Source organism: Tetrao urogallus (genome assembly GCF_951394365.1).
Source record: "Tetrao urogallus genome assembly, chromosome: 5".
Lineage (NCBI taxonomy): Eukaryota > Metazoa > Chordata > Aves > Galliformes > Phasianidae > Tetrao > Tetrao urogallus.
In genome coordinates this window covers 17,981,824-17,996,255 of record NC_136818.1, presented here as the reverse complement: position 1 = coordinate 17,996,255, position 14,432 = coordinate 17,981,824, and the positions used below count along the sequence as shown (strand labels likewise).

The window sequence follows — 14,432 nt, the reverse complement described above, 5'->3', positions numbered from 1 at the left end:
CTTCTAAAATATAAAAATATTTGTTATTGTGAAAATGTCTTTCAGTCATACTTCAATTTCCATAGTTTTAATAAGGAATACCTAATTAGAACCATCACTTTAGAACTATGATGTGCATTCAGTCGACTTCATGTAAATAGACAAACAGTTAAAAACATGTACTAACATTAAATACAGTCAAATTGCAAAAACATACAATCTGACAATGTTGTCGTGTGCTCTTTCAAAGAGTGCATAGGACAGAGTGCAGCAGTCAATACAGTAAATTCTTTTGATGCAATCCCAGGTCAAAGCTGTAAACATTCCCAATTGCAGTTTCTTGGAAACTTTTTGTTCACTTCAAGTTTTTATTAGCAAGTTGCACTGGGCTTTCCCCTGTCATTTTTTTCCACCTGTCCCAGTCAGAATCATCATCCATCTTTAACCCGTTTGGCTGTTCAAAACTACTCATAAAAATTTCTTCACTCGATTCAGGGTAGTAATCCTTCCCTTGCAGTGCACAATGGCACCTTCCACATGCCATTTTTAGCAAGGCCCCAGTGTATGATCTTGAGAAGCAGGTTGAAGTAGTCAGCTATGCCTTAATGGGATTTCCTGCAGGTTTGGGATCATAACCATATAGGAAAGTAGCTGCTATTACAAGGATGGCTCCGAAGAAAAAGACACTGAATAGAATAGGAATGGAAGAAAAAAAAAAAAAAGTTAGCTGGTTTTAGTTAATGTGATTGTATGCAGTACAGTCAAAGAAAGGACACCAAACCTGTGGGAATATAGAAAGAATAAATTATATTCATCCCATTTATAATGGAAAAATGTCCACGTATTTCTTGGGGAAGAATGCAGGAAAATGTTGAAATCTGTTATCTGCATCCAGGTAAGCAAAATAATCTATAATTATACTGACATTCTGAAAATTAAACGTAGTTTCATGGAATAACTGTCAAAGGTAATCAGACTGACCTTTCATTTCTATTCCTTTTGACTAAAACTCTATGCAAAATGCAAGCAGAAGCTAAAGAAGTGCAAGTACTGTAGCCACTCAGCTGTTTTTAATATTTGATACACATCATGCCTTTGGAGCTAAACATAGCTTTGAAATCCAAACTTGTGTTAAAACTAGTTTCTGCTGCCCAAGAACCAGTTGCAAGTCAGTCTATACTCAGTTTTGGCAGCTATGAGAGTATTTTTATAAGAAAAACATAATAGACACCCTTTGTGTCGTCACAAAGGGGCCTTTCAAATTGTTTCAGTAGTTACCAGTATACCTTAAAGAAAAGAACCTCGCTGACAACCTGATTTTCTGAACACTAAAAAGACTGTGGTACACTACATGATAATACTTCAGAGAATACAGTTTGCTTACTTCAGACATGATCTACTGCAGGAACTTCAAGCACTTCAGCATTTTATATCTATTATCCCAACCAAAAATGCGTGTTCAAGTGAGAGGAACAACTAGGAAGTTCACATAAATTCAGTTGGCATAAGAAAATACTAAAGATTAAGCTTTATTAAATGGGATGGTGGATTCAAATTTTACATCCTGTGAGTTGGCTCTCCTTCATTTAGTTATTCAGCAATTTCTATTTTCACCGTTTGCAGAGGCAGCTAAGTTACTTATTAATTTCTATTTGAGCACACAGAACTTCTTATACCACTTTCCATGTTTATTTTAATAGGAGGCTATTTAGAATTTAAGTCTGACATGTCCCATTTTTAAGCCCCCACAGTTAACTCTAGTTCCTTTTTTGAAAGTTTAAACAAACTCGTGCTTACATTGTGCATACTCCTTCTGGTTAAAAAGTTTTTATCAGAAATATTTTTATACCTTGAATGTGTAGCATATGTGTGATAAATTCATCTTCACTATAAGCAAAATCCTATTAATACATTTAAAAATTAGAATATTACTTTTACACTCCATACCTTAAGAAGAAAATCACTCTACAATGTATCTTTGTATGAAACACAGCTCCTAAAATGCTGTTCACAAAACTTGGTGTATTGCACCTAGAAGCACACAGCATTTTTCTCTCCTTCTTAGTCAGGTCTTTAATAGAGAATTGTTTAAAAAAAAATTTTAAAAATTAAAAATAAAAAAACACCCTGGTTTTGGGCTTCTGGGTGCCTACTAATCACTGCAGTAGAATTTTCTGCATACGACTGGAATGATACCCTCTAGGGACTGTTTAGAGAGTAGATGAAGAGCAGTATAAATAGATCATCATCACTACTGTTGTTCACTCATAAGTCATCTTGCAATGAGGTGACTTGCAGAAGATATGTCAGTTTAGGAGACAACTAATGAACAAGAGTAATCGCTTTGTCTCAGCTCTTACTCAGCGACAGCCAGGGAGAAACTGGTTCCAAGAGCAGAGCGAAACACAGTGCAAGGCAGTCATCCGATATAAAGAGGAATAATCTTAACAAACTGAGGGAAAGCAGATGAAAAGAAAAGAACATAGAGCCTGGAAGAGAGAGGTCTGTCAAAAGCTGAGACTTGAGATTCAATTATTCCTTATCCGTGGGAGCTCTATCTTACAAAAAACTTAATCTTGATAACTATAGTACAACATTTCAGTACTAGTTATGTTATGAAACTAAATTTTCTGTGGAAGTTGAATCTAACTATTTTGTAAGGCTGCCTTTCATTTATTTATTGCTGCTGTTATATCTGATAAGCATTACGTTTTCAATCACCGCTTTCTTCTGTACATGTGAAAAATAATTCTTACCTCGTGGGGACAAAATCCTGAAGCCAGAAATAGGAGATCAACGTTGAAAGTATAATAGAGAGAGAAGTTGCAAATCCCTTTAAAATGTTGTCTGCATATTTTATAACAGCAGCAATCACCAGGCCTCCAAGTGCCTGAAAAATATTGAAGGTTGGATTTGTAACACAATAATTCCACTGAGAATATCTACGTTAACAAAACAGTCGTGTTTTAGGAAAAGCCTCTGTCTATGTCTAGAAATGTTACAATTGTTTTATGTTACATAAATCCACTTTATTCCCCAATAGAGAAGTTATCATACTATTAAATACATTATTAAAACATGATTAAAATTAGCAGAAAACATTTGTACTATACATTTTTAGCTGTGGGAGAAAGTATGTATTTAAAATATATGTATATATTTTTAAGCATTGCAAATGAAATAATTTTTGCAAATGAAATAATTCACAAAATTTTATGTTGCACAACAATCATATACCTGCTCTGAATTTCCAAGTTTTTATTTAGAAGCTTTTTCTAACAGTGCTACATCAGACTTTTGACTATAGACATCCCAGTAGCTTTACCTACATTCATTAATTTCCCCAGCCATTTACAGAAGGGAAATCTCCAAATGACAGAAACATAATATATCTTACCTGTAGAATAACAACTATCCAAGTAAGTTTATTATATCCTTGAAAAAATCCATTTTTGGACAGCTGCTCTCCATCATATATATATACACCCATCAGACCAAAAATGCTGCCAAAGAATCCTGGAAGTACAAAATTCATTTATAAGTTTCAGGTGAAAAACATGCAATCAGGTTTCCTGTCCTCAGACTGCTTACACACATCTGATTTTAAAATAGGAATGCTACTTGCAGCGTCACATCCAAATGCAATCAGTATTCAGATAGGTAATTTCTTTTAAAAAGCAATTTTCTACACTTATCAGAAGTTCTGTCTGTCTCCACTAGGAGTTTTTCATATGCATATCTTTCATTGCTTTCTACTGAATGAAGAGATTTATCAGTTCACTTAGTTTACCAGTAATGTCAAAAGAAGCAACTGAGATTACACAAGAAGTTTATAATTCAGTGAGTTTTCTACTGTTAGGTTTTCTATTGTTAGGAGGGAAATTTTCTGTAATCCCTACAGGAATGAAAGTGATGGAGACAATAGGCTCTATTCCTCTCCATTCTGTAAAAAGCTGAGCACTATTTTCATTGCATTCCCTTCCATCTGAAAAGAAGGACATTGTTTTGAGTGAAATAACACCTTCTGCTTGACACAAAATACTTCTTTTTGTAAAGAGCTCAGATTTGATTCACGATAAACTAATTACTTCCTTCTTTTTTTCCCCCGATTGATCTGCTAAAATAGAGGTAAAATAATGAGGTACTGGTACATATTTAAAAAACTACCCAACTTTTGTTTCTGTTTTTTCTACAATCTCTAAGGATATGAAAATGAAAATTAGGTTCGATGTAAGTTTTTTTTTGTTGTTTTGAGTAAAGCTCTATTTCAAAGCTCTTGCTCAGGATTCACTTGCTCCTGAATGATAGTGCCTTAAGTGAGCAGGAAGGATACACTGAGGTGTTCTTGAAATTAACTGTGCTGCATTAACATCTAGGCTCTAGAAGATACAGAACTACTTTGGAAAGAGAAGGTATTCCCTTACTGATATCTGCACACTAGGTAAGAACATTAAAAGTTAGGATGAACGTTTGTACATACGTACACAGTTATTTGGTGATTATTCACACAATTAAAACAAACTGATCTTCATACTGAAATAATCATAAATTCATTACCTCATCTTTTTTCACAAACATGCATGCTTTTTTCTTGTATTAAAATTGCCAACCTATAAAAACTGCCTATCCAGGCAAGATAAAAAAAATTCTGTTTTAAAATAGGTTTCAAAGCATTTACTTAGGAACATATTTTATTTTAATGTTCCAGGTTTAATGTCGCTCTTTCCAAAAAAAAAAAAGAAAAAAGAAAAAATATGGAGGAAAGGATACTAAATGTACTTATCTGATTAATCTGTGCAAAAGACACACAGGACACACAAAATCTGCACAAGACAATATTCTTTAGAGCATATTAACTAAAAATCAATTGACAGATTCCATGCAAACTTACAAACACTATAAAAAAGTTAAATCAAAAACTAGGTTGACATCAGAAAGCAATTCCTAGAATTCTCTTGTGTACTACTCATTTATTAAGCACATTTATGCAGACCACTACATTTTTGATAGTTCATAGTCCCGCGAATTTATTTTAAATCACAATGCAGTACTCCTGCTCTAAGAGATAACTAAAATTAAACTTACCAAGCTGAATGTTTCTTATCCACACAGACTGCTTAGTTTCCTTTAAAATTTTCTCAAAATAAACGCCTGCAAATCCACTAGAAAAGCAAGCTATAAGAACTGCCATCAGGCCTACAAACTGAGATCCTGCTGAATGCTCCTTAGCAGCTGTTGCTTGAGAGTCTGAAGGCCACTGGATGTAAAAACAGTGATTTTAACAATAAGTTTGAATAAAGTCACGAGCATTTATAGAATGCAAGATATTTTTTTAAGCAACAATAATAATTACTAAATGCAGACAATCATGTAACCTTTTGTATTTTGCATCACCAATGCTTTTAAAGAACTGCAAAGACATAACTTTTCTTACTACATGCTTGTAAGGAGCACAGCTGTGCCTCACCTGGGATAAAATCCATCATCTTAAACAGGCCTAGGATTTTACCTGCCATTTTGCGTAAGCCAGCACCAACCCTGAATTCCAGCACTACTCATCTGGTCATTCACTGTCATTGACTTTTGCCATCTGTCAGTTGGTTACCTCCTCTATACACAAGTGCAAGTCAGGACACCACTTAGCCCAGATGCCTTTAAGATGTGATAAACTGTCGTAGGTATGTGAGTCTGTTCATGATTTTGCATACAACTAAAACAAGCTAGATGTTGTGAAGTATCTAATGCTAAGAGAATAAAATGTAGTGCAACAGAAAAAACATACTGAAGATCTGTTAATTTCTGCCAGCATGTTTTGCTCTTATTTTTAGTGATTAAATTGAAAAAAAATCAATAAAATTTAATCCTTAGTTTTTCTTTTCATCTTTAAGATTTACAACAAGAATTTCTAGAATACCCTAAAATCTGCTAAAAACTCTTAATCTCTTATCCCACAGTCACTCTAAAAACTACAAATTCCTATACCTCCCATCATTTACAAAAGATTTTGCTCTTGAGAAAATTTAAGTTAATTTGTCATGCTGAAACCATACATCATAAGGTGAGCAGCAGGACTGTGCCATCAGAGAAGATCTGTGAATCCAAACTAATGTCAGAAGTGCACTACAAATACTTTTATAACTGCTATTTGCAGGCCAATCCAGAGGCACCAGAACTCAAGAAGAGCTCTTATCTCTTGCTTTTGAACCATTTTTGGTGTCCTCCAGCCATGGCCAGTTGTGGTACAGCTTCTGCTGTACTCCAGTACAGTGTGCAGCTGATACGACCAGGAAGCTGCACAATCAGGAAGCTGTACAATCAGTATACAAATGCACGTTCCTTGAGTAAACACACACTGCATTTATTTACCTGCACAAATGCCACTCCTGTCATTAAAATTACCAACGACAGCCACTGGTATATACCCAATTTCTTGCTTAACATGGACACGGAAAATAGTGCTGTGGTAAGAATTTTCAGTTGATATGTAACCTAAAAGAACCAGAAGCACTTATTACCACATAATTCATGTTTGGTTTTTGAAACTTACAGAGCAATCCAGATGTACAGTACCTGGTATGTGGCTGCATCTAGGTTTGACAATGCTACATAGAGCAAGTTATTCTGAAGAGTGTAAATTCCTGAAGGAATGGCAAGTTTAAGAGTTTCCATGGGCTTATTAAGAATTTCATCATGCAGCACTCTGTTCAGGGTCCGTAAATTGCACTCTACCAAAGAAACACATAAATAGACTTGTAGACTAAATGGAGAAAAGAAAAAAATAAAGAGCAAAGTTCTGTTCTCCAACACTAATAATTTCCCCCTTTCTATATCTATCACTGCTATCACAAACCCAAAATACTACAGAATAATTGTCTTTCATAAACCTGAAAAAACTCTTGGTGTAGTCTGGAATATCAGAACTAGAACAAGCTACCTGGGGAAGTGGCTGTGGAACTAAACTTGCTGAGTTTTAGTAAGCATGTGGACAGTGCACTCAGACATACAAGATGATTTTTGGGTGTTCCTGTGTGGAACCAGGAGTTGGACTTGATGATCCTTGTATGTCCCTTTCAACTTGGGATATTCTATGATTCTGTGAATTATTCAATTGATGTTAAAACAAAACTTATATTTGAAGCTGATAACTTAAAGATACCACCTACAATGCAGATGTTCAGGAGCCTACGGAATCATCAACATTTATGAATGCGCAATGTTATCTTTAAACTGTTGAAAACCTAATGCACATGTCAAGGAATTGGGTAAATGCAGTATAAAACGTACAGAATGAAAGTAAATCCAAATTTTTCTTTTGAGCTTAAAACTGCACTTCTTTTTGTATTAATGAAATTGCTATTTCCCTCCTGTATCTGCGCGATTTTTTTATAGGCTTCAACACATGCATGCTTCAGACACGCAGCTTTTCATTTTGTCCTACTTTTATTTATAAATTTCTTAAAATACCTGAGCAAAAAGCAGCTTCAAGCTGCTAGCAGAAAATTTATTCTCATACACCTTAGTATGCATAGTTATTTAAAGAGAACTCGCTTCAGCAGACGTAATATTCTATTGGTGTGTTGAAAAGTGAAGTATGACTACAGTCTTCCCAAGGCTGTCTCTTTAATGAGAAAGCAAAATGCTTTTTTTGTCAGCCTCTACTCACGCGGCTGCCTTGCAGTTCCCATTACAATACAGCATATTGATTAAGAAAATTACTTGGTGCAAAACTGAATACATACTGCTGTCTTTGTAGACCAGTAGAACACAGGACAGAATCTTCAGAAGTTCAGCAAGAACTACTGCAGTAGAGGACAAGTAACGAGGTCCTTCTTCTTTCAGTGTCCGAGAGTAACGCATTGTCAACACTAAACTTGTGGTCTGAAAAACCAGGATGCCCAGGGAAAGGTATTTTAAATTGGTAGACATTTCTTTATTACTTTCTTCCTGAAATAGAAAACAAGTAAACAAACAACAAATCAGGCTTAAAATTTAATACTGCAGATAGACATTTTCATTTGGAATCAGCATATTAAGTTAGCCACAGACCCCTCCAGCAAAGGTAAACAACCAATATTATCTGATATTTCAAGAGAAAAAGGAGATTATCACTTCAAAAATGTTTTTAAATACATGATTAAATATGGGAAAGCATATCTGGACATTAGACGAGGTGGCAGCTACAGAAATATTCCTTTTAATTTCTCATCTGTGAAAAACAAAACAGTCAAATAAGGACTACTAACTTATAGTTACCTTTCCAAATACTGGTTCCACAAAATGAATCTTTAAAGTTAATCCAATCACAGATCTCTTTACACAGAGGAAGGCTCAGAAGATATCTTCAGAATAAAAAATAAAAAGCCCCATACTGCAGAATGCCCAGTATTCCCACAGCAACAAGCTATCCCCAGAATGGAGCGCTTCTCATTCTCCCACCTCCCCAGAGTTTTCCAGGTTGCAATTTCTGCCTTGTCAGATAACACAGCATCAGAATAAGAGTGAGTCAGGGCTGTCCTGACAGGGTTTCCTTTGCACTTTGCTGCCAATTAACACCAAGTAAATGCAAGAAACTAGAAGTATTGCTGCTTTTGGAGACAAAGTTACAAGGCTATGTTACCACTGCTACTCAGAACATTGTATCATTTTTTTCTGCTGTTCTTTATGTATGTTAAGTACAAAGACAACCCGTACACAGAAATGTTCTTCATAAAAAGCTTACTGCCTTCCCTATCCACTTATTCAGAAAACCAAGCGCTGTTTTTATAATGCCAAAGCAAAAGAAAACCAGTAATTTCAAGAGAAGTAGTAACAAGTCCACATGTTGCATGCAGTTCTTATTTCCAGAAGCCCAAAGCTGACGTGCGTAGTACATATTGGATGCCTATGCCAGAGCTGTCCCTGTGTACGTATGTTTCACATCTACAGGTACACGGAGCTTGACTCTTAACTACCCACTTTTATACCCACTGCTGAAGCACGTGCTCATACCTCTAACTACTCTGCAGCTGAAAACAAAGCGTTTCCTCACTGACACAACTTCTCTAGTTCAACAAGGATTTTTTCAGAGATCTGTAGAGAAGTGTCATTCAAACATTCCTGACTTGCCCTAACCTGTCTCTAAGCTTCAGGGGATTTTCTCCAGTCAAGCATACAAGGTCACAAGAATATCTGTATAACATCAGTATTTCAGAGACACTGCAGTAACCTGCCAACAACTACTAACTGCCAAGTCACTGAGATGTGAAATATACACTCGTATCCTAACAAATAAAATTGTTTACTTCAGAAATGGTACGGCTGCAAAAACATTTGTAAAAGCTTACTAGCAAAGGAGAAAGAAAAAGATGCCTGGATGCAGAAACAGATGAAGCAATACACAATAATTCCCTTAAGGAAGCTTAACAGAAGATGCTTTTATAATAACCATGACTTCATTTACCTCACTGAACAAACAAATACTGTAAGTGCAGAGGACAGTATAAATCAGACAGAAGTATCAAGATGACAGAGAAACAAACTGCAGCCAAAACTCACTATTTGCTAACTTTTTCCAAATAATGGGTTCCGATAGAATAACCCTTTACATGAAGATAACTGAAATTATGCACACCCAGGAACCAAATGAAGGAGATCTTTTGGTCAAAGAGAAACACGTTTGGAGCAGGTATTTGCTATAGCTGCAAACAAGGATGAGAAACAGAAGCAGTTTCACTGAAGAGATGTAGAGGGACATGAAAGGTCAGAGCTCTCACCCTGGAGAAATGCCAACAGAACAGGGAACACAGAGGTAGAAAAGGGAAAAAAAATCCACCAAGAGAAAAGACACAACAGAACTTCATACAAAGGTCCACCTGTGCTACAGGACAAAGCTGACAGCAAAATGAGCATTTAGATGCCAACACACCATTTCTTCCAGCCATCCCATCTACTCAATTTTTTAGTATTGAGACCTGACAATCTGGATACAGAAAGAACACACAGTGATGATTAACACAAAGTCTCATAAAAGCACACTTACAGATGTTTCTTTTCACTTTTCAAAATGCTTCTGAACAAAATACAGATAATGGGAACATATTTGCTGAACTAAGACTAAAATATTTACATTTTGTGAGCCTGTAAGGTGACAAAATATTTTAGGACTTTCTCAGCACTCAGAGTTCAGTAACTTAACTGAAATAGGTCACAAGAATAAAAACTAACACGTGCACTTCTTGTCATACAACCATCTATTTATGCTTACAGTGTGAAGGTGTATCACCATTACATTGCTCATGAGCAATTATCAAAACATTCAGTACGGAAACATAACAACATGCACAGCAATGTAACAGACCCACCGTTAGGAACACGTACCAAATCATCATCTTGAACTATAGTATTTTCTTGATCAGTAATCATGATTAAAAAAAAAAAAAATAAAAAAAAAATAAAAGGAACTTCTCCCACAGTAACACTATCAATTTAATCTTGCTTCCAGCAACACAGCCACAAATCCAATTTGTCCTATTCACCGGGCTGCATTCTGAAGCCAGACAACGTATTTCTAAAAAGCACCAGCAGCAGAACACATTCCTTTTCAACAATTCACCAAAGCAAATCAAGAGTCCAGCTTCATAGATGAACATAGATTACAAGCTCTCTTCTCAGTGGTCAGCATGACACGTTAGCAGAGAACAAGCAGTTTCATGTGGAACTAAAGCTAATTGCTCCACAAAGCAGGAACTGCATACTTCTGAAACCTACGCACACCAATAAAATTACCGCCCTCTGCTGAGCACACACAATACCTTATCATCAATCCTTGTCTCTCTTCTTTTATAACAGTTGTATATTAGCTCACAGAACTTGGTGCAAGCTGGGGACTGGATCCCAAAGAGGAGCCAAGTACTGAACCTGACACAGCTGAACTTTGTAACAGCCCACAGCAGGGCTGGATTCACACATCGCTAGCAGGTGAGACACTCACCCAGCTCCTGCTACCCTTATTGCAACAGACTGTGCAGTCATAAACTGAGTTAAACACTGTCTTCAGTAACAGTCCACACCCTGACAGTCTTAAATCAATAACGAGATGAAAGTTCCCAGCACACTGCTTGTACACAGTCAGTCCTCCTGACTGATTGCTTACCTGCCTTTGGACAAACTACCCAGCGCTCCGCAGGCCACAAAATCAATTTACACCTGCTAGTTCAAAGGCTGGGAGTCCAGCTGTCACAGTATTTCTCAGGCCTTACTGGGTTCCTTATCTTCCGTTTATTAGTCCAGGTAAAAGAAAAAAGAAAAGGAACTGCTTCTATGTAGTTTAATTGGTATGCCTTGAGACGCACCCTACAGCAACGTGGAACACAGGGGAAGAGGCCAAGGGCAGCCTGTGTGGCAAGTCACTGTGGGTGCTGTGCTCTGCACCAGTGTGCAGAGGCAGAGTGCAGAAGGATGCTCCACAAAGAGCTGTTCTCCTCTCAAATGTAAGGGGGAAAGACCAGGAAAAGGATTTACAGCACGAGCAAATGATTTAACAAAAATCGGTACTGTAACTATTCAGCTCATAAAAAGATCACACTGCATGAAGCTTTAAAAATGTCTTTTAAAAGGAAGCAGATTTTTTTAAAGTGAAAAATCAGCAGTTTCCACTTCGTACCATTAATTCAGACAGAATGAATGAATTTCTGATTTGCAGGTTTCTATTTCCTTCAGTAACTTTCCACAACAGGCTAACATTTCACACTTCAGGTTCTATTTTTCTATCGTCAAAGTTCTCTCAGTGTCCCAAGTTATCTAATGTTCCACATTCTATTTCATGAACTACCTGAAATACTAGAAAGCAGTCACCATACCTGGCTCACTTTTAATTAACTTCATTAAATTTAATTTTCACTGCATTTCTGGAACTTCAAAAGTATATACTAATATACATATAATATATATACTACTATATATCATAGTTTCTACCAGCAGCTAGTTCTTGACTCCTCCCTACCCTTACACCAGGCAAGTTAAATCTGAAAACACACACTAAAAATCCCATGGATTCTTATGCTTCCCATGTTCTCAGTGATGGCACTACACAGACTGCATTCTTCCCAGCCCACCTGTAAAGCATTTATTTTCATGCTGAGGTTCCCTTGGCACAGAAGTTACTGCTATGGTTTGCTCTTATTCCACTTTACTATGAGTGAGTTTAAGGTTGCCTAACCAAACAAACAGCACTGGCACTTTATTTACAATACAATAGAATGCTGAGCAGAATGAGACAATCAGACTCTTAAAAATGCAAAGCTCATGAAGTTGTGTGTGCCACTGCACAAGTTCCATGCCTAGGACCTGCCAGAAAGCAACCGCCTACCCTTCCTTCTGTAAGGCAGACTCAGCGCAGAGTCCATGAGCTCGCCCTGGTGAAACAGGCATAGACACATTCTGGCACATTCTCTGAAATCAGGATAGCAAATTAAAGAAACTGGACTGCATTCTCAGAAGAAATTTGAACCCAATACCAATACTACTCCCACACAAATATAATAAGACGTCAACAAAGAGGAAAAGCACAAGAGGAAGGTGGGGTAAGAGCCACCTCACAAAACCTGAAGAAAATATGGGCGTTTTTTTGTTGTTGTTGTTTTGTTTTCCCCCTAAAACTCTGCCTTCTATGCTTTAGTAGTGCAGTGCCTTCTTGTCAGTGCTGACAACACATGTAAAGTGCAGCTTTCTGTAACACAGCTGTACTTCTCAGAGGGAAATTCTACTCCCATACATCTTTTTTTCAGAAGCCAACATGATCTTCTTTACATCTACATCTACAGCTTCTGCAACAAATATTTTACGTATGGAAATAAATATCCTAGATGGAGCAGAGGGTGCAAAGACCATTCAGGATCTACTGAGTGCTGCTCAACTGGTTTCTGAACAGGATTTCACACACACAAATATTTAACCTCTATCATTCAACAATGCACTTCTATTTTCCCTTTTGCTCCAAATACATAAATCCTTCACACATCAGTCAACGTCCCATTAAAATTAATAACGCTGTAAAGCTTTGTATGAACCCCACACCCTCTCACTTTTTGACACCGTTTTCCATCTTCCTCACACCAGGTATGGGTTTCTCTACTGTTCCCCCCATAAGCAAACTGTAACTGTCAGCTTCCTTCCCACACGCATACCACTTTTCAACTAAACCACTGCAAAACACCTCATTTTAGTACTTACCCTGCTCTTTCTCTTGCGTTTCAGTTTGTTACTCATTCTCCTTGCTTGATAGCTTACAATGTGTACTATTTTTCTTTTTAGGCGTTACAAAAACTAAATACACCAGCACAGTTTTCTCCTGTCTTTTCTAGCAGAAAGTAACAATCTTGTTGTTTTCTTTCTTCTCTCTCTCAAAGGAAGGTTCCATACAGTAGCATTTTCAATTTCTCAATTTACATTTAAAGGAATCTTGTGAAAATAAAAAAGTATTCCTGTATTCAAATAATATTTGATGAGAAGAATACGTCAAGTATGACACAGCAGAACACTGACAGAACTCTGAACCCTGGCTTTCAACGACGACACTGAGACCTTTTAACATCAGCAAGAGCAGATGGGTTACACATTAAAATGTAACTGCTGAGGACCAACCAGTGATTTCTTCTTAACTTTGGTTAAGGTCAGGGGCAAAGGACCCTGGAAAGCTGTACCAGTGATTCACCGACAGAAAACTGACATTGCCAAGTCCAACAAGAAAGATGCAATTACATATTAACTAACACCTGTTTCCAGATAGTGCTTCAACTTATTTGGGACTCAGGTCAAGTTTTCTTCAATTTGTACTGAAATGCTGATTTTTTTGGACGCCCTACAGAAGAATTTTTGTTTTATTTTTGTATGGAAAAAAAGTTACAATTCTAATCTATGTATAAAAAAGCAAAGTTGGGAATTATGAATCTTAAATGTAATAAAAATCTTCACTGTGGCTAAATACTCTTTAACCCCTCTGTATCTGCCAGAAAAACAACAACAAGAAAACTAACACGAACTCCAACCAACACAAACTTCATCCTTCACAGCAAAGCTAAGCACCCAGATATAAGATTTTCTTGGATTGACGAGAATTTAATTAGATGAGTGTTAAAGAAATCACATACTGAGCATAAATATTCAGTGCTCCAAAAATGCAGGCCCTCACTGAACTAAACCTGACATCAGTACTGCCTATAAGATAAATGAGTTCTTATATGTGCACAGTAGAGCAATAGTTTTATATTGACTTAGGCTATTACGTCAGCGCCTGCTTGCCAGCGCAGAAATTTGATACAACCTGCCTCTCCTTTTCAAACAGTACACACACTGCATTCATTGTACAGATCACAGTATGGAAAGATCCAGGTAGTGTGCAAGAAGCCATTCAGTTCTGGGTTTTAGCTCAAGTCCCGATTCTTCTGCAAGCACAGGAGTGCAGCATCAGGCTGAGA

General features: G+C 36.8%; 1 protein-coding gene across 1 annotated transcript; it reads right to left on the bottom strand.

Annotated features, from left to right (window-relative positions):
- Nucleotides 1–574: 574 nt before the first annotated feature.
- SLC35A3 (solute carrier family 35 member A3) lies at nt 575–10,430 on the bottom strand (the record flags this gene model as incomplete). Its single annotated transcript, XM_079535511.1, has 8 exons — nt 10,336–10,430; nt 7,719–7,923; nt 6,550–6,704; nt 6,346–6,468; nt 5,065–5,236; nt 3,377–3,495; nt 2,736–2,869; nt 575–665 (listed from the first exon to the last, which is right to left on the bottom strand). The coding sequence occupies exons 1-8, from the start codon at nt 10,378–10,380 to the stop codon at nt 575–577; spliced, it is 1,044 nt and encodes a 347-aa protein (XP_079391637.1). The 5' UTR covers nt 10,381–10,430.
- Between the last annotated feature and the right edge of the window lie 4,002 nt (nt 10,431–14,432).